This window comes from Chelonoidis abingdonii, chromosome 22, assembly GCF_003597395.2.
Source record: "Chelonoidis abingdonii isolate Lonesome George chromosome 22, CheloAbing_2.0, whole genome shotgun sequence".
Classification (NCBI taxonomy): domain Eukaryota; kingdom Metazoa; phylum Chordata; order Testudines; family Testudinidae; genus Chelonoidis; species Chelonoidis abingdonii.
In genome coordinates this window covers 12,026,066-12,050,209 of record NC_133790.1, presented here as the reverse complement: position 1 = coordinate 12,050,209, position 24,144 = coordinate 12,026,066, and the positions used below count along the sequence as shown (strand labels likewise).

General features: G+C 40.8%; 1 protein-coding gene across 1 annotated transcript; it reads right to left on the bottom strand.

Annotated features, from left to right (window-relative positions):
• Nucleotides 1-17,414: 17,414 nt before the first annotated feature.
• Nucleotides 17,415-20,391, bottom strand: FZD10 (frizzled class receptor 10). Its single transcript, XM_032791208.2, has one exon. The coding sequence runs from the start codon at nt 19,528-19,530 to the stop codon at nt 17,773-17,775; it is 1,758 nt and encodes a 585-aa protein (XP_032647099.1). The 5' UTR covers nt 19,531-20,391; the 3' UTR covers nt 17,415-17,772.
• Nucleotides 20,392-24,144: the final 3,753 nt, after the last annotated feature.

The window sequence follows — 24,144 nt, the reverse complement described above, 5'->3', positions numbered from 1 at the left end:
AACAATGGGGCAGTGGATTACTTGGACTGTTGGGATGGAGTAGCAAGTTTTTTCTTTTTTTTCCTCTTTGTTTTAATTATGAAGAAGGATGGAAGAGGTGTTGTTTTTAACGTCTTGGTGTCTGGAACAAATTAATGTGGCACATTGAACTATTTAGACTAACATAGATGAAGAAAATAAATTCCCTGTCAGGTGGGTACATGCTGATGCTGGGAGAATAAGGAAACATACTTCGTAGTGCATGGTTCCTTGTCAAAAGGATCTTACAGAAATGCAGCAGCCAGAAAATCTCACAGAAGACCCAGACTCTCTGTTTTTCAGTGGTCTCAACAGTCCATTCAGGACTGTAGAGCTGCCCATTGTGTACAAAAATTTCAAATGCAGACACTCCTGTTGCACTCACAAATGCTTGCATCTGAATTTTTAAGTGGGGCAATTAGCAGCTTCATTACCTGCTTGCACATACAATTAGCTAATTTTTGCACCCAAAGGTTCATTTTTGTGGTAGCATTCTCCTTTGAAATTTGTGCCCTACATTTTCATGCAGAGGCACTGAAGTCTAGTGATTAAAGCAAAGGATTCTAATGTATGTTGAGTCATCAGTTGACTGCCATGTCACATGGTCTCCTTATTAGGGCAGTGAGTTGAATTAGCTATTTTCACCTGGGAACTACCCACACGCAAAAACAAATACTGCGGCAAATAGTCACAAATCTGAGAGGGGATGGACTTTTGAATTTTGAGGCAGAAATCAGAGGAATTCCACCATACTGCAAAACTGCCAATTTTTGTCAACTGATTCAGAGCATCACCCCACCAGTGTTTCCAAAGCATTTAATTATTCACCATTAAAAATGACAGGTTATACCCACTAAATCTTGTTTGCTCTCAACTCAGAGAAAAACAATTTTTTTTGGTGAGTGGTGAAAATGTCGTCTCCATTTGCCTCTCTCACCTTACCTGCTCAAGTGGGTCAGAAGCAAGATCACACTGAAAAAGAGAGGCTGCATTTGACCTGAACTTCAAGGGGAAAAGGAAACTGGAAAAAAAGCACTGAAACAGTTTATGACAGTGGATTTAAAGTTTCCACTCTCAGCTGTACTGGAATAAATCTATATAACTGTGTTGAAGGTGACAGAGTTACTCATGATTTACACTTGTGTAAATGAGAGCAAATCTATCCCAGTAACTCTAAAATGACTGCAGGATCATTCAGTGTTATACATCATTGATTAGTAAGCTTGACCAGAAATGCATTCTCTGTAGCAGTCTCCTTCCTCTTGAGCTGCTCATTGTCTAAGAAATAGTATAGCCCAGTGACATGTAGTGTGGGAGGAAAGGACAGATGTGTAGAACATTGGGGCAGAACTGCTGATTGCACAGATAAAGCAGAATGAAAACTATCTAAGGGAACTGAAGCCATGCCTTCTTACTAAGGATGTTATGGCTACCCATATAATAACCAAGATACCTCTATCCTGCCCTCTGCAAATGAGACAGGCACAAACTCCAACATGCAGAGCCGCACCCCTTCACATTTTAGGAGGTGGAGTTTGGAATCCAAATCAGGATCTGAATCTGCTGAGAACCATCTCTATTCTGTAATGTGTGCCTGTTGCTTCCCCTTTGGTTGTTAAGTTTGCTTTCACTGTGTCATACAGGCTAAAGCACTGCATGGGTTCCCCCCTCATCCTCATGCAATTGTTAATAGATTAAAAACTGTTTAAGGACTCCAGAATTTGGTCCATGATTGGAGTTGTATGTATAAAAGACCCTCTGGGTGAATAGTGCAGAATATACAAGGGCTGACTACAGGGCTGGCTTTAGGAAGTGCGAGGCCCAATTCAAACAGTTTCGACGGGGCTCTGGCAGGGATAATTTAAAAAAAAAAACACATAAAAAAACATGTGGGACTTGTATTCACCAGTCGGTGCTCTGAGTCTTTGGCAGCACTTCGGCGGTGGGTCCTTCTCTCGCTCCAGGTCTTCAGCGGCATTGAAGGACCCCCTGCCGAAGTGTCGCCAAAGACCCAGAGTAAGCGAAGGACCTGCCGCTGAAGTGCCGTCGAAGACCTGGAGAGAGTGAAGGATCTGCCGCTGAAGTGCCGCTGAATACCCAAAGCGCCGCCTGGTGAGTAAAAATGAAAAAGGCGCCTCTAGCCTGGGAAAGGATTCTCAGTGGGCACGGAGCCATCTTAGGCGTGGGGCCCAATTCGGGGCAATTGGTGGAATAGGCCTAAAGCCAGCCCTGGCTGCCTATCCTGAAAAGCTTTCATTCCAAGCAATCAGGTACTGTAAGTACAATTCATAAGAATCTGGAAGAGACTCAGAATGGCCCTCAGACTTTATGGGCTGTTGTAGATGTCAGTGTAGTTTCCATAATGGACCTACTGAGTTTTATACCAACAGTTAAACCAGCCCTCACTCTGAAAAACCTCTCAGAATAGGTTGATTTGTAGTTGTTTTAGGGGGGAAAAGAGCACATGAAGTGGGAGGCTGCTTTGGGTGGCATGGCAAGATGGTGCAAAGTCATGAGTGGGTGAAGGAGGAGGAAAGTTTGGATGGAGTTCAAAGAACAGGAGTGAGGTGTGGAATGAGATGATGGCACAGCTTCAGGCAAGAGTGACAAACACTATACAGTTATTGCAAATGGTTTGTTTTGAATTGATGCCTAGGATTCCATTGGCTGCATTCTATGTTTCTTGTGTCCTTGATTGCTATTTATGCTACATGATGGGTGAGCTCCCCTTGAATCCACACTGGAACAATGTTTGGGTAGCTTCCCTTCTCTGACACCCACAGAATCCTTCGCCTGCTCAGGGTATGCAAGAATATCTCCAAAGAAAATAGGTTTGTTGCCTGCCCCTCCCACAGGACAGGGAGGATTAAAGTAAAGAAAGAAAAAGGGGGAAAAAGGTACTCAGTCCCTTTGGGGCCTCGCTTGTCTGTAGGCTTTTTGGTGTCCCGATCAGGATTAAAGCCTGTCTTGAGATCCTCCCACTGTTCCAGGTAACTCAGGGGTGGCAGAGTCCATGACTGCCTCACTCTTTGCTGATCTAATCCTGTAACCAGATGTCTCAGAGACACAGCTGTCTTCCCCTAGTACTGCCCCTTTCTGTGTCAGGCTTTTTGTTTTTAAGATTCCTTCCTCCAGGCAGAGCACGCCTTCCAAGTGTGTCTAGTTAGTGCTAGCTGAGCCCAGATGAACTTCTTAGCTTCCTCCTTAACAGGGTGAGGGAGTGTCCCCTCACATACCCGACTCCTCAAGTTGGAAAGGCGATCTTGGGGTAGGTTGCCTGTATCTCCAATTTCTCACACACACAAAAAAATCAGCACTAGCATGGTCTTTTCCCACCCGATGTTGCATCCTGAAGATATAGGGCTGCAATGTGAGGTACCATTGCATTACACACAAGTTTGAGTCTTTCGTGGTATGGAGCCAGCTTAGAAGAGTATGATCTATGATTAAGGAGAAGAATTAATAGCTAAGGGAATCCACAGCCCACTTAATAGGTAGTGCATGCTTTTCAATAACTGAGTAGGCCTTTCCCCCAGGGAATAGCTTCCTGCCCAGATATAGAATGCTGTTCCTCCCCCTCAAAGTCCTGCAAGAGCGCAGCCCCAAGGCTGACATCTAAGCTGTCTTTATGTACTATAAATTCCCAGGAAAAATCAAGGTTGAAGAGTACAGTGCCCTGCATAGTTGTAAAAGCTTCTTTGCAGTTCCCATCCCACCACATCTTCTTTGAGTTGTTACCTTTTATGATGTCCATAAGGGGGAGTGTGATTGAGGCAAACCTGGGGATACACTTCCAATAATATCCTGCCAGGCCTAGAAAACTTATCATTTGCCTCTTCATCCGGGGAATCAGGCATTCCATTAGGGCTTGTACTTTATCCATCGCTGGTTTCAGAAGGCCTCTCCCTACACAGTATCACACATAGGTTACCTCAGTTGCGGCTAGTCTACATTTTGCAGGATTGGCTGTGAGCATAGATGACTGGTGCCTCCCCATACCGGGGTAAGGCACAATCTAAAGGGGGAGGACACGTGACTATCCCCAGGCACATTTGGCTGCTCTTTCTGGCAGCTGGACCCAGGCAGGGAGCGGGACAAAGCTGCTTCTCACATGGTTGAAGCTGGCCACTCCAGGTTGCTGTTCTGTGCGGCACAACAGCTACCTGAGAGAGCGTGGTTGGGGAGTTGTCAGCAGCGGCCCAATTCCTGCCTGGGCCCCTCTGCTGGGGACAGGCAGGGCCGCCAAGGGGTGGGGCAATTTGCCCCAGGCCCCGCAGGGGCCCCCATGAGAATATAGTATTCTATAATATTTCAACTTTTCTTTTATGGAAGGGGCCCCTGAAATTGCTTTGCCCCAGGCCCCCTGAATCCTCTGGGTGGCCTTGAGGACAGGGGCTGAGCGTGCTGGGGAGAAAAGGGGGCTCTTGGGTAGTCTCTCAGTCAGCCCTTTGAGGCCTGGCTTGTCTCTGGGCTTTTTAGTGTTCAGTTGAGGGTTATGGTCTGTCCTTGGACCCCCCACTTCTAATAACACCCATTCTGTACCTGCCCCAGATAGTCTCAGGGGCGGCAGGGTCTGCAACCATCTCCCTCTTTGTTGATCTAATCCTGTAACCAGCTGCCTCTGAGGCACAGCGGCCTTCCCCTACTTCTAGCCCCTTCCTGTGTCAGGCTTTTCCTTTTTAAATTTCCTCCCTCGAGGCAGAGCAGGACTTACAAGTATGTCTGGTTAGTGCTGGCTGAGCCCAGAAGAGCTCGTTAGCTTCCTCCTTCATAGGATGAGGGCGTGCCCCTCACAGGCTATCTACCTGAGCTGGAGCATAATTAGACATACTGGTTTTGGCAGTTCTTTATATCATTGAGACCAATCTTTTTTGTTCATACCATTCTTTACTTAGGGCGTATGGCCTAATTAATAGGTGGAGTTGTTCAAAGGAAAAAAATAGAGGCATACTTCTTCTTTTTTTTTCTTTTTTCTGCACTGACAAAATCCTCTATTGACAGAAAGATTGGCTTTGTCATTGCAACGACTGCAACACCTCAGCTCCATCTTTGATCACCGGACGCAATGCTAAGGTATGGATTAGCAGTCACAGACTTTGCCATGATCATGGCCAAAAAAGCCTTATTTAAAAGAGAAATAAACAACTTAGACCCAAAATGTCATGGGCCAAATGAGATATTCTTGAATCAGCCAAATCTCCCACTGAATTGAACAAGGTCTTTGCCTGATTATAAATATTCCAGAAAGGAAAGTCCAGTGGATGAAAAGACTAGTCTAGGACTTAGGAGATGTGCCACAGGTTTCCTTTGTGACCTTAGGCAAGTCATTTAACCTCTGTGCCTCAGCTGCCAAAATGGGGCTACTAGCACCCACAGAGGAGTTGTGAGGATAAATACATTAAAAAGTGCGATGTGTTCAGATACTCTGAGCTCCAATGTGGTTCCTCAGCCCCTCACAGAATCTGGCCCTGTTTAGGGACATTTGACCCAGAAGTAAAACTGTTCTGTGCTGTAGTGAAGAATACTGTCATATTTTTAAAGGGATTGATCTTCTATCCACCATTAATGTACACAACGGCTGTATTTAATTCTCACCTGCAGTTCAATGAGGGTTGAGATATACCGGGGACAAGTTATTGAACATAATTGCCTCTCATCCCATGTGAAACATGAAAACCAGCTAATGTTACAAAAATATTCCCTTCTTCACATGGCCCCAACATAAACAACCCTCAGATATTGGGAAGTTTGCTCTTGCTGTTTTCAGTGTGCTTTTGCATACAATCAGAGTGAGGAAAGGGGTAGTTTAGGAGATTCATCCTGTGTCTAAAGAAAAATCATACTGTGAAACCCCACTGGGTTGTTTCCAGATGTATTATTTGCACATACAAAGTACAAGCTTCAAGGATTTAATTGTCATCATTTGCTAAATCAATTGGCTGAACAACTTATTGCCTGTAGTATTTTTATACCGAGGGTCTTATAAACAAGTTGCGTTAGGAGGGTATTTTCTCATACACCTTGGTTGAAATAGTCATTGACTAAAGCATTGTTGATAAGATGCACCTGAACAGGTGCCCTGATAAAATCAGCCAGTCAACCAATTGCCATGTAGGGGCCAACATTCATAGTAGTTACACTACCTGCTACCCTAACCTTATAAGTTGCAACCTTTTGGGCCATGTAGGGCCTGATCCAAGAGGGATTTTAAAAGTTTCAGCATGGACACCACAAGCTCTGAACATGCAGTCAAGCACAGGCTACACCGGATGGCCACATTGCACCAGGGAGCCAAAGAGGCTGAAGAGGTAGGCAAGTGAGTGAAGTGGAAAGAAAGCATAGTAGGCGCTAGTGCTAGTAATGCATCAGCTGCATCTTCCGGCCTTGTGTGTCGTGCCTGCATTATCTGATATTCTGACAAGGATTGTTGCTCGAGAACTGGAGATTTTTAGGTACTTGTGATGCTGCAGCATAACACATAGTTACTGAATTGCTTTGGCGCGTCCACCGTCATTTTTGAGATGGACCGTTGCCATTGCATCAGGGCCTGATTCTACACCCATTTAAGTCAATGGCAAAACTTCTGTTTATTTCAGTGCTGTAGGAGCAGGTCCTTATTGAAGAATACAGTAGTGTAATTTTATAAGGAAATTGCCAAGGCTATTTTTTTTAATTACGCGTGTGTGTGTGTGTGTGTGTGTGTGTGTGTGAGAGAGAGAGAGAGAGAGAGAGAGAGAGAGTATTTTGTATTCTTTTCTTTGAGGAGAGAGGGGTTGATCTCCAAGCTGCATGACCCTTTTTCTTCTTATTGGTGACAGACACAAATGTGCATTTCAAAGGAACCTCCTTGCTCCGAAGTCCAAAGATCTTTTTGTTATGTAAAATACATTAACTTTTTATTTTAAATGGCAGGTTGCAGTTGTCTCTTGCATCAAAAACATCAAACAAGGAACCAGAATGTTGAAGCCTCCTGCATTCAGAGTTTGCTGCGGACGTGGATAGTTTTGATTAAGGCTGCATTTCAAACACATGCTGTTTGACATTGTAAATACCTAGTTGAAGAGTGGCCATAAACACTAGCCTACAGCAAGGTGGTAAAACCATGCAGTCAAATAGAGATTGTCTCATTCAAAAAGAGGGGTGGTAACTTTATTCCTAGCAATCTACATAAAGTCACAGTGTCATCCATTCATTAATTAAGTTAGCTGTGGTTTAGGGGCCTGAACCAACCATGAGTGAAGTCAATGACATTGATTGTGGATTAGGGCCTACTGGACTCAGCAAAGGGCTGGATGTCAGAAAACTAGCATTGTGTTTCCCAACTCTACTCCTGATGTAACTGTGCTTCTGTAAAATGAGGCTACAGTATGGCGCTACACAAGCTTATCCACCCTGCCAAAGTATTTTGAGATCTAGAGATGAAATGTGCTATTTTCAGTGTCAGTATAACAAAACAAAAATATATTAACACCAATAATCACATAAAGATGAAAGGTTTAGCCAGGCTACACACATAAGTCCTGATCCTGCATTAGAATCCATTGAGGAGGAAGTTCTCAACCTTTTCCAGACTGTGACCTCATGTTACAACAGAAGAAACATCAGGACTCCCCTTGCCATCTATTCAAAAAAGAAGGAAGTTTATTGTGACTCCTTCCATCCTCCAGTCTGCCTGTGACGTCCCTGGGATTTGTGACTGCCCAGGTTGAGAAATGATGCCTTAATGTGACCTGCCCATGCTCAACCCACTTGCTCCAGAGTTTCCCTGGGCACAGACACAGCGGTAGAGTTTCTGCAATTACTACAATAACTGGAGTTTTAACAATAATTTCTAGAAACTTGCTTATCCTTTCCCAACATTTTATGCTTATAGAATTTTGGTCAGTGGGATCCAAAATACTGTGAGATAGGAATACTCTCTCTCCTTCTCATAGAAGATAAAGTCATGCCCACTATAGCCCCAGTCCTACACTGGTATCTGCTAGTGGTGCGCTGGCATGGACTCTCATTGCTATCAGGTTATCAAGAGAAGTATCTTACTCTTTGAGTACAGTATAGTAGCCCCACTAATTTCTATGAGACTACTTGCATAGTGTGGTCCTACTCCACATGAGTAATGACGACAGAATCTGTCCCTTATTAGTTAAACACAAGTTCTGCCTTAATAAAGATTGCAGGATTTGGCCCAAAATGTTTCTCATAAATAAAACCCCAAATCTTATTTGGAGGATATTAAGTGTCAGCATTTCATATGGAACCAACTGTAGGTGCTACAGAAAGGAGTATGGAGCATATTGTATAAGTGCCTTATAAGATTCATTTTCGGCTCCAGAGGATTAAGAACACTGAGTAATTTTCAGTTTTCAAAACTGTGATCAAGCAGCAATTTAAAATAATGGAAGCCTTAGAATACACATCCCTTCAAAGTCCTAGCAATGCAGCTAAAAAAGGTGTATGCTTTATAGCATCCAGTAGAACTTATTGCCAGAATGGTTAACAGAGATTACAAAACCTTGTAAGGTCTGAAGTTCTGAACTTGATTTTCCATCAAATCTTTTCTCCCAGCCACATTGTAACTTGCTGCAAAATGGCAGATGGACAAGTTCCGTTTATCAAGCAATGAATAACGCTCTTTGTGTCATCAACATGGTTGCTGCTTATCTCCACAGTAGGAAGCTACCGCTAGACTGAGCCATCAAAGGTAATATATATGAGTTAGAGGGGTTGTTTTTGTAAACACACCTTTGTTTTCAGTATGAGTTGGCTGACCTCAACTCATATCTTGATTCACGAACCCCAGAAATGAAGAAGCACACAGCAAACAGGGCTGCTTAATATTTAACTGCTCCAGTGATGCAGTGTAAGGTGCATAAAAGTTAGATAACTATCCTCCATTTGAGGCAGCTGCATTTCAGCTCTGCTGTGTAATATCTGGAAAACACTTTGGAATCCTTCAGAAAAAAAGCTATTATATAAACAAAGAATGTCATTTTTGTGGGAGCTTTGGCCTAGGGACCTGACTGTAATTTCTGGCAAAGATATGGGATCTAATGGTAAAAATAGCATGGACAGGGTGACAAGACTCTAGGGTTTTATATCCAGCACCAGTAGGAGATTGGGTTCTACGGTGGGTCAGAGCAGTGACATGGGAATCAATGCTCCAGGGATCCAGATATTGCTACTACACCAGAAAAAACATCACTAATGATTCTCTATCCTGTCCTCGAATCTCTGCAGTGACAGCTCCTTTAGCATTGTCCATGCCTCCCCTCTTCCCTTCCTGCTATTTTGTTCACTCAGCACCTTTATCTTCATCAGTTCCTATGCCTATTTTTTCCCCCTCCCTTGATGCTGGCATCTCCTGGAGGAATCTAGTATTTGCAATGTTTTAATTGGCCTTGAAAAGATGCCTTTCCCCCAACCCTCTCACTACTGGTGAAATGTGCTACCCCAGAGTGCTGCCCTGGAGAGGCAGGGGGTGATGAAGTTTCTGGTATGACTTGCAACACCATGTTCCCTCTCATCCCCCACTTCTCAGTCAGTGGAACTGCAGCAGATTCACTGCTTTTCAGGCCTTGTACAAGGTGACTAGAGGTATGCATATGGAGAGAAGGGGAGAGCAAAATTTGGTCCATACTTAATTTACTTCTTTTTCCCTTTAAGCTATAAATCCTCTCAGAGAATCTTTGTTTCTCTGCAATGATCTAAAAAGGCAAAAAATGACAAGGATTACAATTGCCTCTTTATAAAACACTCTTCAAATGCTGTTTAATATTCTGGTTTGTGATTTAAGGAAGGGGGTTATAATTAGTGATGGGCAAACTTCAAAAGGTTTGGATGTTTGCCTCAGATAAGACCCCAAAAGTTTCTTGGAAACTTCTTGGTTTTGATTGGGCCATAACTAGCGTCAGTACAATATGTAAGCACATCTGTTCCAATCTCAGCTGGAATCCAGAAGAGCAGAGGTGCATGAAGATGTAAAATAACACGAGGGAAAGGTCATGCTAAGTTTTGTAAACTTCATAAAATGGTCAGCTTGAGTTCAGTTCAAGTTATGGGGAAAAGTTCAGGTCAGATTTTTTGGGTTTTTTGTATTTGAACTAGTTCCCCCTCCTTAATTGTAACAGGGTTCAAATAACATTTGTTGCATATGAGAAGTAACCTTATAAGTATCATAAAGTAACAGTTGAGTTTAATTAACTTGGGAATTGAGTCGGTGAATAAGAATACAAACTAACAGTAGTGCCCTTTACATAAGTATGCTGCACCCACTACAGCGAATGCATGAAAAGAATGCAATATAGAACAGCACAAGTATTTCACTTCAGTTCAACAGACACCACAGAACAATAGGGGGGAGATTTTTAATTGGAGACCAAGCCCAATGAAAGTGTGACTTGTGCCTCTAAACTCCTTGGGTCTTTTTGAAAATCTCTCCCTAATAGTTAACAGACATATGTAAATTGTCTGTATTTTCATGGGAGCTGACAGCTAGCCTTTCTGAAATAGTAGAAAAGGTTTAAGGCCTTGGAGCACCAAAGCATTTAAGCACATGCTCAACTTTAATAAACATGTGTCACCCCACTGAAGCCAATGGGATTAAACCCATGCTTAAAATAAAGCCTGTGAGTATGTGTTTTGCTGCATTGGGCCCTAATTCTCCAGAGTTTGGGATATAAAACTCACAGTCATCTCCTTGGGAGCCGCACACACATCACGACTCATGAGCAGGCCCAAATCTGCATCTTAAAAACAGCTAGTAAAATAAGAGTCTAACAAACGGCCAAGAAAACAGAATTTCTATAAAGATGAATCAGTTTTACAAAAGGCCAATGTCTTTTTTAAAAAATGGACCACAAGCATTCTGATTTAATTTATGACACAGGCTAAAAGTTTCAAAAGTACATAAGTGACTTAGGGTTGGTCTCCACACCACTTTGTACTGATTTAACAAGATCTACATTTTGGTAAACTTACAGAAATAATCGATAGCATTATAAGTACATTTATTCCCGTATCGCTGTGTCAATGGGGTTGTTCCTAACATATCAAAACTGATCTATTTAAGTTGATATACAACCATGTGTAGAAAAGTCCTTAGGCGCCTAAGGACTTTCAGTGAAACCTAAGTGCTTTTGAAAATGTTATTAACACGTCTACCTTCAAAAAATAAACATGCTTCAGCAATGTGAGATACAGAGGAATGAACGATAAATATGGGGACAATGCCTAGTCTAAACAGTAGAATTGGTACCCTCCCATCCTCCCCAAAAATAAAAAAAATCATGGTTATTTTTTAAAAATGTTTTTTGAAATATATCAAATTTTGAATTAAATTTTTCAATTGTCAAAACACTAAAAAAATAAACAGAAATTATGGCTTAATTTTAGGGTTTTGTTCCCCCATCAAAAATTCAATTTTTGACAACAACATTGGTTGATAACTGAAAATAAAGAAAAAATTGACAGCTCCACCAAAAATGGTTAAAAATATTTAAAAGGAAAGGGATATGAAGGGGAGTCAAAATCAAAACTGTACAAAAGACCCACCTTTCAGCATCACATTTTATGGTTTTATTAAATAACTTTAGTGATAGGGTCCCATGCTTTACAGTTTTATTAAATAACTGTAAAGATAGCATCTGATATTCATTATTATTTAAACCAACATCAAACTTTGAGAAAATACATAGACCAACTAGAGTCTTACTGTTATTTCTCATGGATGGATGTCAGTCCCAGATGATGATAAGGGAAAAAAAAATAAAGTTACAAACATAAATAAAGAAAACAAATGTCGTTTTTCTGAAACAAAGACATGTTTCCAGGTTTAATGCTCCCTCTCAGAATCTGCTGCCTATCTGTGAGGTTCTCTGGGTTCACTAGAACCCTTGGCTGCTTGGAATTCTGAATGTTTATTTGCGACCCCTCTCTCTCCCCTGAAAAAAAAAGATAAAACACAACTTTTGAAACAGCTCTTAGTTAACCTTTAAAAAAAAGTTCAAAGCTGCTGGCCACAACCACAGAAACATTTGTGTGGGCAAATGAGAGATTCAAAAGATTGTTTGAGGAGGCTAGTGAGGGAAGAGAAACATATGAGATGAGAAAGGCTGATCAGCAATGCAAGAGAAGGAAGGGAAAGAGAGTTGCAGCAGATCAGTGAAGGAAAAAGGAGACAGGAAGAAAGCAGACAAGGACAGCACTGTGGACCCAGCTCCATAAGGTGTTATGTACCTTCATTTCTTGGTGGAATTGCAAGATCAGGCCCTAGGAGAAGAATGGGAGTGTCTGTGATGCAGGAATGGATATTAAAGCTGGTCAAAAAAATTCGGATGGAAAGTTTATCCACTGGAAAATGTTGATTCGTCAAAATCGAAACATTCCATGGGAATGTGTTAATTCTGATAAAATTTCATTAAAAACAAATCAAAATGAAGTGTTTTGATAAGGTTCCAGTCTTGAGTTGATGAGAATGGAATATTATAATTTTTTAAAACAACTTTGCTTAGATATTTATTTTATATTACAATATTAATTATAATATAAAATGTTTTAAAAGCCAAAATAGAAACAAAACATTCTGATTGACTCTAAATACTTTTTATACTTTTATGTTGTGGAAATTTTCAAAACTAGATGTTTCATTTCAATTTAGACTGAAAACACATTTTGAAAAAGTGGAATTTACATGAAACTGAAATTCTGGTTCTCACACAGCTCTAGTGGAGATCTGAAGCCTGATCCAAAGCCCACTGAAGTCAGTGGAAAATCTGTTGACTTTACAACCAAACACACTGACTTCAGTGGATCAGCTGCATGGAAAGGGCTGTGGAGCAACTGGAGAATAAAAGGAGAAACAAATAGCGACAAAGCAAAGCCAATTCCTTTTTTAACAAACCGTTTGTTATAGTAAATACACACAAAGCCCAGGTTTGCCTTCTGCAAAACTCCCATTTGGTAGTGTAAGGAAGAGAGAATTGGGTTCCCAGCTGTAAATGTCTGGGCCAAACTCTGCTCTCAGACACACTGGTGTAAATCCAAAGTGACTTCACTAACTTCAATTTACATCTGCCTAACTGAAAGTAGAACGTGGCTCCTAGGTCTGTAGACTATGCTGATGACCTGCATACACAATATTAACAAACCACCAAAGCCCCATTCTTGTTATTTATTTGGTCACTAAAACCCCTTGGTGGAATTAAAGCTTTATGGTGTGCCATTTCCTAAAGATATCTGTAACAGTTCAAAAGCAAGACAAAGAACAATTTGGAATAACATTTATTAAGCTAAAATTTGAAACACCAAACCATGTCGTATCTCTGTTTTACAAACCTGTTTCTAAGTTTCTCCTAGATGAGCATGAAAAAATAAACAGTACAACTTAAGGTGAACAGTCCAACAGGCTGCAAGTTGCTGAGGGGTGGGGGGGGAGAGGAAGAGATCAAGCCATGCTTAGATTAGCACCCAGTCTGATTTTAGCCCGGAGTTAACCGAAAATAAAGGTTTTGTAAAGGGAATGCTCATTGTAACAGCACAAACAGTACCACTGCAATATGGTTTTGGGTGAGCTGAATAAAACAGTGTTTTGTAAATGAATAATGACTTTGCTTAAAGCCAATCAACTCCAAGTGTGTTAAGAGAGATGAAATAGTGCTGGAAGGCAGTGGGAGGTAGTGGAGCCTCAAAGTGCAAACAGGTGCTGATCTCCCTTCAGGGAGGACTGAATGCCACAGACCTTACGTGCTTGTCACTTCTGATCAAAGCGAGCACCAAGACCACATAATCACCATCACCCACCTTGTAAAGCATCCCCTGATTTATCATCTGTCAGTGTTAATAACTTGGCCATTCTGTCTTAAATACTTAAAAACATTACACGATGCTAACATTTCAGATTTTTTTTCAAGAAACGTGTAAATGTTTTTAACTAAAATGCACTGAAGTTTGAGACCATCTGTTGTAGAAGACCACCTGTCATCAAAAGACCACCTGAGCACATAATACCCCATCATTACAGTGCTACCCCTTGAAGCCATGGGTTTTAAATTTAGGATAAGAAGGGTGTGTGTTACAGACATTGTTGGTACTGGTCTTTTCATACAGTTTGAAGCCATGGGGTGACAGCCATATGTGAGTAATGGCCTCATAATAACATACAGCTGAAATGCTACTTCTGGAAAAATCTGATATGGGCTCTGAACATTATATTTGAACTCAGTTGTCTTCTCCCAGCATAATGATACTTTGGTATCCTAGGTGTTACAATCGGTCCAAATCCACCAAATCTTAAGCCAAAGTTTGAACCTATTGGACTGGATTCTGTTTCCCGTTACACCATTTTAAATCTGCTGTCGTGGTGTGATGTAAAACCAACACCCATGTACGTGTAAGCCGAATTTTGCCCAGTTGTTTTAGAATTCTAAAGCAGGAATAAGATTCTCTATTCAATTCTTAGTGTTGTTCAGAAACCTGTTGAAAAGTGACAGGTTTCAGAGTGGTAGCCATGGTAGTCTGTATCAGCAAAAACAACGAGGAGTCCTTGTGGCACCTTACAGACTAACAAATCTCTAAGGTGCCACAAGGATTCCTTGTTGTTTTTTCTATTGAAAAGTGATCATTTTCTAATAAATGCTACCCCACATTTCTATAAGAGGTCTAACATGGGCTTCGCCACCTTCTTTCAGTAGCAACATCAATACTATCCTGACAGAACTATTTGAGGATGCAAGACAGGGGAAGATGCAGTGTTGAAGCTAACTCATTCTTGAGATGCCCTAAGAGGCAATCATTCTGTTCAGGTGTATTTTCAGAACATTAAGGGCTGAGTTGATACCATCAGCATCAATATACCTGAGACATCCAGCTTGCTTACCAGAGATTAAAAAATAAAATAAAAAATCAGTACTTAATAACAGTAAAGCTTGGGGTTAATACTCAAAACTTCTTGCTCTAATGTTAGCAAGTGTACAATTGACATATTTAGCAAAGCACTCATATATGGTATCTTTATAAAAACAACTTGTAGTCCCTGCTCTGTTAATACTAATGGGCCCACACTGAAGATAATTAATTAAACTTTTTTTTGCAGCTAAATGGAAATAAGGTGTAAATTTTAAACAGTGAGAGTGATTAACCACTGGAACCATTTAGTAAGGGTTGTGGTGGATTCTCCATCACTGACAATTTTAATATCAAGATTGGGTGTTTTTTTTAAAGATATGCTCTATGAATTATTTTGGGGACATTCTATGACCTGTATTATGCAGGAGGTCAGACTAGGTATCACAATGGTCCTTTCTGCCTTGGAATCTATGAATTCCATCTCTGCTGCCTTCATTTTTAAGGCAGATCATTCTGTTTACCGTTCCACAATTATAGTTTACCATGAAAAGAAACTAGCAGCAACCAGTAAGTGTGGCGTTGATCTTGACTGCACACGTACTTTAAATTGTAGCATAAAAACATTATCTAAATACATGTCTATCACTTAAAACCACTCCTAATCTTTATCCCAAAGAGGACGTAGTATTTTTATAATGTAGACCCAGTGTTGGAAATGCTTAGTATTTGTGGGCTTTCTATGTTAATTGGCATTATGAAGCTTCTTATTTAAGGACGCTTGTCCTCCTTAAGATCCTCCTTAAGATCTAATATAACTGTTCTTAACTAGAATGCACACAGATCTGAAGGCATTAATTCAGTAGTTTCAGAACAGAATGTGTTTAGAGCAATGTCCTAGTTTGGCTCCACCAGGGTGTGCTCTGACAGGATTAACTTCCAAGACATCTACAAAGCTTCATTCCAAACAGTGGTACATAGACACAAAGGGAGTGGGGAGGGGGAGGAATAACATATTTACTGACAAAGATGGGGAGATTCTATATTGCAAGCTGCTTTGTGTGCATTTTAGGTATTAAGACATTTAATAATCAACCCATCATTTCTGTAACTCAAGTTTCTAGTCCTTGCTGGGAACATTTCATACAGATGACAACAAAAACTTGAAAAACGTATCTGCAGTCTATACACTTTAGTTATAAAGCTACTAGCCAGTATGGGGCAACTGTTGTGGGGATCCCAGCTCTACCAGGGTCCTTCTTTATAACATGCATGTCCTTATAAAAGAGCTCTCAGGAGCGTGTCAACAAGAAGGTAAATTGAATTAATATCACACCACCTACTAGCCTGATGGTTAGCTCCACAAAAGGCTTAACGTTCACACAAACTCCACTGGATACTTTTGGTATTTGCATTTATAATTGTAAGTTCATCACAGTTTACACCAAACTATAAGCTCTGTTGTCATGAACTGTTTTCCCCTACTGATCTTTTCCCAGTCTCTTTATGGTTATTAATACACTAAAGAATCTTTGCAATGTACAGGTCACATTATATAAAATAGTGCTGAAGTGATTCAGCTCTGTTTAACATGCTGACCGTGCCCTCTGCAGATTTTAAAAGGGTTTTAACCAAGGATCATTATTGTAATCTCTGTGCTTAGTAAACATGGTATTATACTAAATCATTGGATGTCTATTTTAAAGCTTCTTCCCATTCAGTTCTCTCAGTTGCAAAGATTCATAGAAAGATTCAACTTAAAACTCTTAGTACAAATATTAAACACTGTGCTATATTCAAAATGTGCCTTTAATAAATCATTTAAAAAAAAGTTTATTAACCACAAAGCACATGATGAAAAGTTTAGAGCAGACAAAATTATCAAACTAAAGTACATATTTTATTTTTTATAAAATAGTGGAGCATGAAAAATAACTGTATATTACAAATATATACAGCAAATAATTGTGCCCTTCAACACAAGTAAAGAGCATCACTCAATACAAAGCTTGCCTTTGCAGAATCTAGTGCTTCTTGATCTATTCATGGTGAGAATTTGTTTAACAATAGAAAGAGTCAATAAGCCCTTTGGGTCTCTTTGAATTGACCCCAACCCACACACACTTTTTTTTTTTTGCACAAATCAGTCCAAACGTGTATAACATTGGCTTGATTTCCATTAAAAAGCCACAAAATGTAACACTAAAGGGTTTCTGAGGACTAGACCTCTTAGTTCTTTTGTTAAGAGATTTCTTTTGTTGTCTTTATGTACAGCAAAATACTTGTTTCTCTTTTCATGTCATGGTAAGAAAAAAATGTATTGCACATTATTCTTATTCACAAAGTTTGTGTCTCATGCAGGAAGTTTCTCTTTTAGTGAAAGAATATTGGTGAGTATTATAGATTGAACCTATTTTTAGATACTTCAGACCCACTAGGCTGAAGAAGTGTTGTAAAGGATTTCTCTTTTTTTAAATTAGCACAGAAGTTGCTTTCACTTAGGCCTCTATGGAATTGTCAAGTTTCCCAAAAAAAACACAATTTTCAGTCAGGCTCCGTAAAACTTGATTATATCTTGTTACTTAGAAATCTGTAGGAACTCCAGCTCTGCTACATATAAAGATTACACACAGGTTTGGTTTTTTTTATCAGAGGGCTGGATGAAACATCTTACTACAAATTAGTAACAGAAGAGGCTGCTTTAACTGACAATATTCCTTTCACTGAAAACCTTTTCCTAAGTACATTAACCTTCAGTTTATCAACAGGTCCTGAATTTCAGTGTCATACATTTTTGCTTTGATTTGCTATACCGTTCTCTGACAAAAAGCACCTTTTAAAATTTTTACTTCTGACTGCTACTGTGAGCATTTATAAGTCTCTACAAACTGAGATACAATTTTCTGTACATTGTGTTCATACACAAGTGGGTGGCTGTAATGCTGATTCATATTTTGCATGGTGAGTTTTCTGTGGATGTTGAGTTTTTTTGTAGATTCCACTGTTTGTAATAACACTTGCAGGTTTTCTCCTACTTCTCTTCTTTAATCTCTGACTGCAAACATTTTGCCAGGACTGAAGAGTCTTGGAAGTCCAGATCCACATACCACTAGTAATGCCCACAACCAACAACATAAAAATTTTCACCATGAAAATTTCTACTGCAGGAATGGAGTTATTCATCATGCAGTCCAAATGTTTAGTCTGATTGTTCATCTTGCATTTATATTGCATTGCCACAATTTTCCAATAATCCATGTTAAGTCTTTCATAAAAGTAGCAAGCTATTACACATGTAGCAGGCACTGTATATAAGACTGAGAAGACACCAATCCTGACCATAAGTTTCTCCAACTTGTCTGTGTTTTCTCCACCTGTTTTCATCACCCTCCTGATATGGAAGAGGGCCACAAAACCAGACAGAATAAAAGAAGTGCCTATGATGAGATAACAAGCTAAAGGAATGAGTACAAACCCAGTCAAGGCATTCACATCCATGCTTCCAACATAGCACAGTCCTGTCAGTTCATCTCCAGCTACCCTTCTCATAACTAAGATCATGATGGTCTTCAAAGCTGGAATGGCCCATGCTGCCAAATGAAAGTAGCTGCTGTTTGCTTCAATTGCTTCGTGCCCCCATTTCTTCCCAGCAGCCAGAAACCAAGTTAAAGTCAAAATGACCCACCACAATGAGCTTGCCATCCCAAAATAATATAGGACCAGGAACACAATGGTGCATCCTGTGCTTTCCAGCCCCTCCTGGATAACATAAAGTTGACCACTGTCTCTGTCACAGGCTATGCTCTCAGCACCTGAAAAGAGGCGAATAATGTACCCCACAGAATAGACACAATAGCACATAGAGAGGAAGATGATGGGCCTCTCGGGGTACTTGAAGCGCTGGGGATCTATCAGAAAAGTGAGTACCGTGAAAGCACTGGAAAAGAAGCACAGGATGGACCAGACGGCAATCCAGATGACGGCAAACTGTTTGTCATCCCTGCTCCAGTAAACATCAACCCCGGGTGTGCAGACTGGGGCACAGGAAGCGCTCTTTTCCACATGGTGGAACTTGCCAGGATTTTCACAGGTGGCTCTACTAAGGCTGTCCTTTTGCTGCTGCAAATCATGACCATTGCTCGGCCGCTGTGGCCTGAACATGGGTGGCAACATGCTGGAGCCTCTGGGTGGCTCATCTGATCCGTTGTTAGGGGCTTCCATGCATAGGTAATTGGGGTCATTCTTGTTGGGCAATTTGCTGCAGTCTAAGGAGTCTGGCCACTTGAAATTGAATTGTTCCATGATGGGAGAGCATTTCAGCCTGGCCTGCTCACACATAACCCTACAGGCTGGGATTGGCGTGGAGACCTGCTCTGTGCACATCGGGGCATAGAGAGAGCAGAGGAAGAATTTCAAGTGGCTGTGACAGCCATACTCCACCAAAGGGGCAAACTCATGCAGCTGAATGGCAGCTTCTCTTTGGTTCTCATGCCCCATCAGGTTAGGCATCCTAGTCATGTTGTATCCTATATCCTTGCACATGGGGATTTCGATGGGCTGGCATCTCCCATCGCCCGGGCGGTCAATGTCTATGGAGCTTATCCCAGTGCAGAAGCAAACCAGACGCAAGACCAGCCAGAGAGTTTGCATGAAGTTCCTCCTCGCGGGCCCCATGTTTGTAGCCACAACCCAACGCTGGAGCCTGGGTCCTTTCCGCAGCCGAACCAGGTTGGGGTTGCGCGGGGACGGGGTTCAGTTCCACCGCCCCACGGCTCCCTCGCCGGAGAGCATCGTCCCCCAACTTTCGCAAGGGCCGTTCACAGCGTGGGCTAGACCCCGGCGGCGTTAGCGAGGTCAGCAGAGCCCCCAGCCATGAGCCAGCTGCGGCGCGGCGCGCGTGTCGCCTGCTTCTGAGCAGCGCTCAGCAAAAGTCCGGGCGAGTCATTTTCCAGCCCCGGTGGCGCCGGGGAGAGGGGACTCCGGGGAGGTGAGACGCGGGGGTGGCGGGGCACTTTGCAAACAACCAGCCGCGCTGGTGCCACCCCCATCCATAGACGCCGAAACTTACTGCGAGGATCCCAGAAACTTTCTTTTCCCCAAGGCTGCCACTTCTGAGCGCTTCCTTCCCCCCCTCCCCGCGGCCCCTTTCTCCATGCACAGGCAGAAGCAGGGCTCGCGGCTTGCTGTGAAATCCAAGTGCTCACTGCTTCCACTTCCACATGTCCCAGGCGGCTTTTGGTCGCTCTCTCTAGGGGATCTTCCTGCTCCCTAGCACGGGTCGCAGTTTCCCACACCTTCCTTCCCGGTGGGGGTGGCTTATCCAGCTGCAAAGATAAAAGAGGAGAAAATAGCTAAGCCATCGGAGAGGGTCCGACACCCTCCCCCCTTCTGTTTTTGCAACGGTTTGGTTCTTTAGCGCTTTGCAAGGCAGGACTGGTTCTTGTCTCTCCTCTCTCCCCGCAGTAGCAGCCAGTCCTGGGGCTGTTGCAGCTGTTTTTTAGGGGGTGGTCGTGTCCCAGGATTTAAAAAAAAAAATCCCTGTGCAGGATCCGCCTTGCATACGACACCCACTTTGCATGAGAAAGGTGAAGCTGACATGGTGATTACTTTCCAGTCACTCGGAACGCCTTGAAACCTCCTTAAGGACCCCTACAGGTTTCCCTTGATCACCACAGATAAAAAAAAGCCTCATTTGTTTCTCACTCTCTGCCCTCCCCCTCCTCCCCGATCTTGAAAGTTTAACAAGATCTTTTCTCTCTCTTTAGACCGCTACCACCTAACCTGGCGTCGTAATTCAGGTAGGAAGGAAGCCCGGGGAAGCCGAGTTTTAAGGATGCTTCAGACCCCTTGTCTCCTAGACATGGGGTTGGAAATGGTGCCTCCTTGACGTTGCTTCTTGGGAGGGGGTAGGCGCGGTGGGGGAATGCTTTAGAAGAGAGGATGTGGGGAGGGAGGATGCATTTTATGGCAAGTGCCATAAACTCTTGGCTGACAGGGTCATAAAAGTCGGTTGCATTGCAGTAGAATCTCATCTGCTTACAAAATTTCTGCTTTGATTGTGTCGAATTCCTAAAAGTGAACAGGGGAGTCAGGAGGATAATTCTCATTCTCTCTGTTTTAAACTCACAGTATCTGAGTGCACAGCAAGTGAAACTAGTAGGGTCTCCCAAATAGGAAAATCAGAGAAGACTAGAGAGACCTTTGGGAAAGTGATTTTAATTCCTACAGACAAGACTCTGAGATTTTGGAGAAAAAAGGGTGGCAGGGCAGATAATTTTAAAATGTGTTGGCTTTCTTAGTTACTGCTTTGCTTCTATTTTCAAAGTAAGGCTGCTAGGATCATTCTGAATATTTTCTAGTAATTGTAGTTGGAGAGCTTATGCCAGCAAAACTCCCATTGATTTGAATGGATTTCCTTGGGTAAGAACTGCAGGACTGGGCTCTTATAGACTATCCTCTCCAAAGTATAATGTCAATGAAATGAGAAGTAAAAAGTCACCAAAACCAAAATGCTTAGTTGTTTATACATATAATCCTCCTCCTCGCCTCCCTACCCCACACTAACTGATCTAGACACAGGTGGAATAAGACGGTATAATTCATAGATTTTGTTTATGGCCAGAAGGGAGCATTATGATCAAATCCTAAAAGGTGAGCTTCACTTTTTGTTTTGAGTTCAATTTTAGACAAACATATTAATGAAGAAAGAAAAATCTCTTCATTCACACCCACACATATCCAGTGTTTCTCTCCATTAGGGCCTGCTTCTTATCGAAATGAACACGGATTCTCAAACCCCCAGGAAGGAAACTGTTGGCTTCCTCGATTGTGATAAGGGTGAAATGGATCCAAGAAAGGGCAACAAACCAGGGCTAATGTTAGCTTCTGAAACCCCGAAGATGCTGACAAATGTTTGCCTGGAAATAAAATGTCCTTAATTAAAAAAAATGTTTTAAATCAGTGGATACTTTCCTTTAATGGCTTTCCAGTAGATTCAGGAATCTCTCTCTGAAAGAGAGCAGACTGATAAACTACTGTATCTTATTGCGTCGATTCTTCCCTTGGTCACTTCTAGATTCATTTGGGAACTGTTATGAAGGCAGGCAGTGTTACCAGCGAACAAACAAAAAGGCCTTATTTAGTTAGTTACATTGCTCTGAGTGTGTGTGTGTGTGTGGTGGAGCATTTCCATTCTTCATTAATCTAAGCTGTTTTCTTAGTATTTGTATGCACCCTAGATCCTCTTCTAGAGAGCTCGGTTGGGGGTGGTGGGGAAGTGAAGGGGAAAGTATTCATAAGGGACAAGCTACCTTTTCTAAAGTGAAATTGAAATGACACTTAAGATGAACATTTCTGATACAGTTTGTTTTGTTGAGCTTGAGTAGGGCTTTTTGCTGTGAATTTTTTTTCTTTTTTACAAAGTACTTGATTGTATATCAAAATCCATACTGAAATAATACAAAAAAAAAAATTAAAACAAAAGTTTGTTTCCTTATTTCATACAGCTCTTGATAACAGCCACTTTTCTTATTTTTCTTGGAGGCTAAAAGAAAATATAAATGTGAAAGATAAAAAAGAAAAAAAGCCCTTCTTTGTAGGAGTTATGTCTCTTAATTGATGATTTATGCGCTACTTTAAATCAGCTTGTTTTTTTTCTAGCTATTATGTTAGCCAATATAACCCTCTTCAGATCATTTACTTCTGTTTTTATATTTTTTTTAAAAAAGAAAGCTATCCAAAAATGGCTCCATTCAACCAGCCTGAGTCAGAGAAACTAACAAACAGAACATTATTATAGAAAAATGAGGGCTCTGAGAAATCAGCAACTGGAAGATAACTCTGTAACTAATAAATGAAAAGAGCCTTTTGATGGCTCCAGCTGAAAAGATATTTTATTTTATTTTTTTTCTTCTCCTGTGTGTGGGATTTGAGATGTGTGATTCTATGGAGCAGCCAGGCACCCCTGCTGCTAGGCCCTGGCTAGGAGTTGGCCCCCCTCTGGCAAATGTTATGGAGAATTGGGAGGAATTTTATGGCTGTCTTTTCCCTCAGCTCTTTTTTCTTTTGTCTTCTTTGAAGAATGACTTTAGACATTTTATTTACATATTTAACCATGGATGAAAGAGGAAAAAGAAAGCATTTGGGCCGTTGTGGGAATAGTGATATGTTTAAATTAATGGAAATCTTATTAGGCCTCTAAAATTTTAAGCAAAAGGTTTTTAATGAAACTTTATAATTAAACATGATTTAAAATAATGTGCCAACTCACAGGAAAGATGTGTTTTTGCCCATAGTCATCCACACAGACCCCCAAATAGGCAGAAGAAACATATGTACTTCAAAGTCCAGCTACTATTCCATTCTATTCACAAAAAAATTTAAAACTGAATATTTAATGAAGCATGTAACAATTTAAAACATAACTAAATATTTTGTAAGTGTAATACAGCATAAACAGGGTAAAAAAATGGCATGACAAAGGTTAATGCTGTGTAATTTATTGTAGTGAAAGTGTAATAAAATACTTCAATGCGGATAATGTTAAAAATCAAAGTTGCATCTATTCTATACATATTAAAGTCAATGGAAATTAGAGTGCTAGGCAAGGTTTTCTGAAATCGGATTAAAGAAAATCCAAATAATCCCTCTGAGATAAAATACTCTGACTCTTCAACAGTAAAGAAAAATTAAATGATAGGCTTGGAGAGTTACAAATTAATTAATGCGTTACATATTTTTAGAAAAACAATAGAGTGTCAAAACAAAGTGCATTGCTTTTGGTGAATCTAAAGTTTAAAAATTGTGTGGCTACCATTGTAAGTCATATTTAATGAAGCATTTCTAGTCAATCATGCATTTAGGAGAAACGTTTATTTTTTAAATAAAGATCAGTTTGAATATTAGTCCTGTCCAATAACCCTTCCCCCATCCATGTTCATATTAAGAAAGGTACTTTTAAAAATTCTATATCTGATACATAGTGAAGGCCTGTTATTTGCCCTCATTTTAATTCTGGTAGCTAACTGTTAAAAAAAACAAAAATAAAAGTTATCTTTAAAGGAAATAGTAGCTTTAAAAGAAAAACAGCACATATGGAAAAGAAATGCTGATAATAATTATTAAAAGTCTATCTTTCCTGTTTAATTTCCACATAATATATTAATCATACCAGTGGTGAATTATATTATTATAAAATGCATGCAGCACGTTTATTTTTCAAACCAAACTGATTTATTCTTTTTTCCTAATTCCAAACTTTCTCTAGCTATTTTTAAATATTTAAATAAA

What these genes read in the sequence shown, in the direction of transcription:
- FZD10 (XM_032791208.2), bottom strand. Translation starts at nt 19,530, where the DNA reads ATGGGGCCCGCGAGGAGGAACTTCATGCAAACTCTCTGGCTGGTCTTG.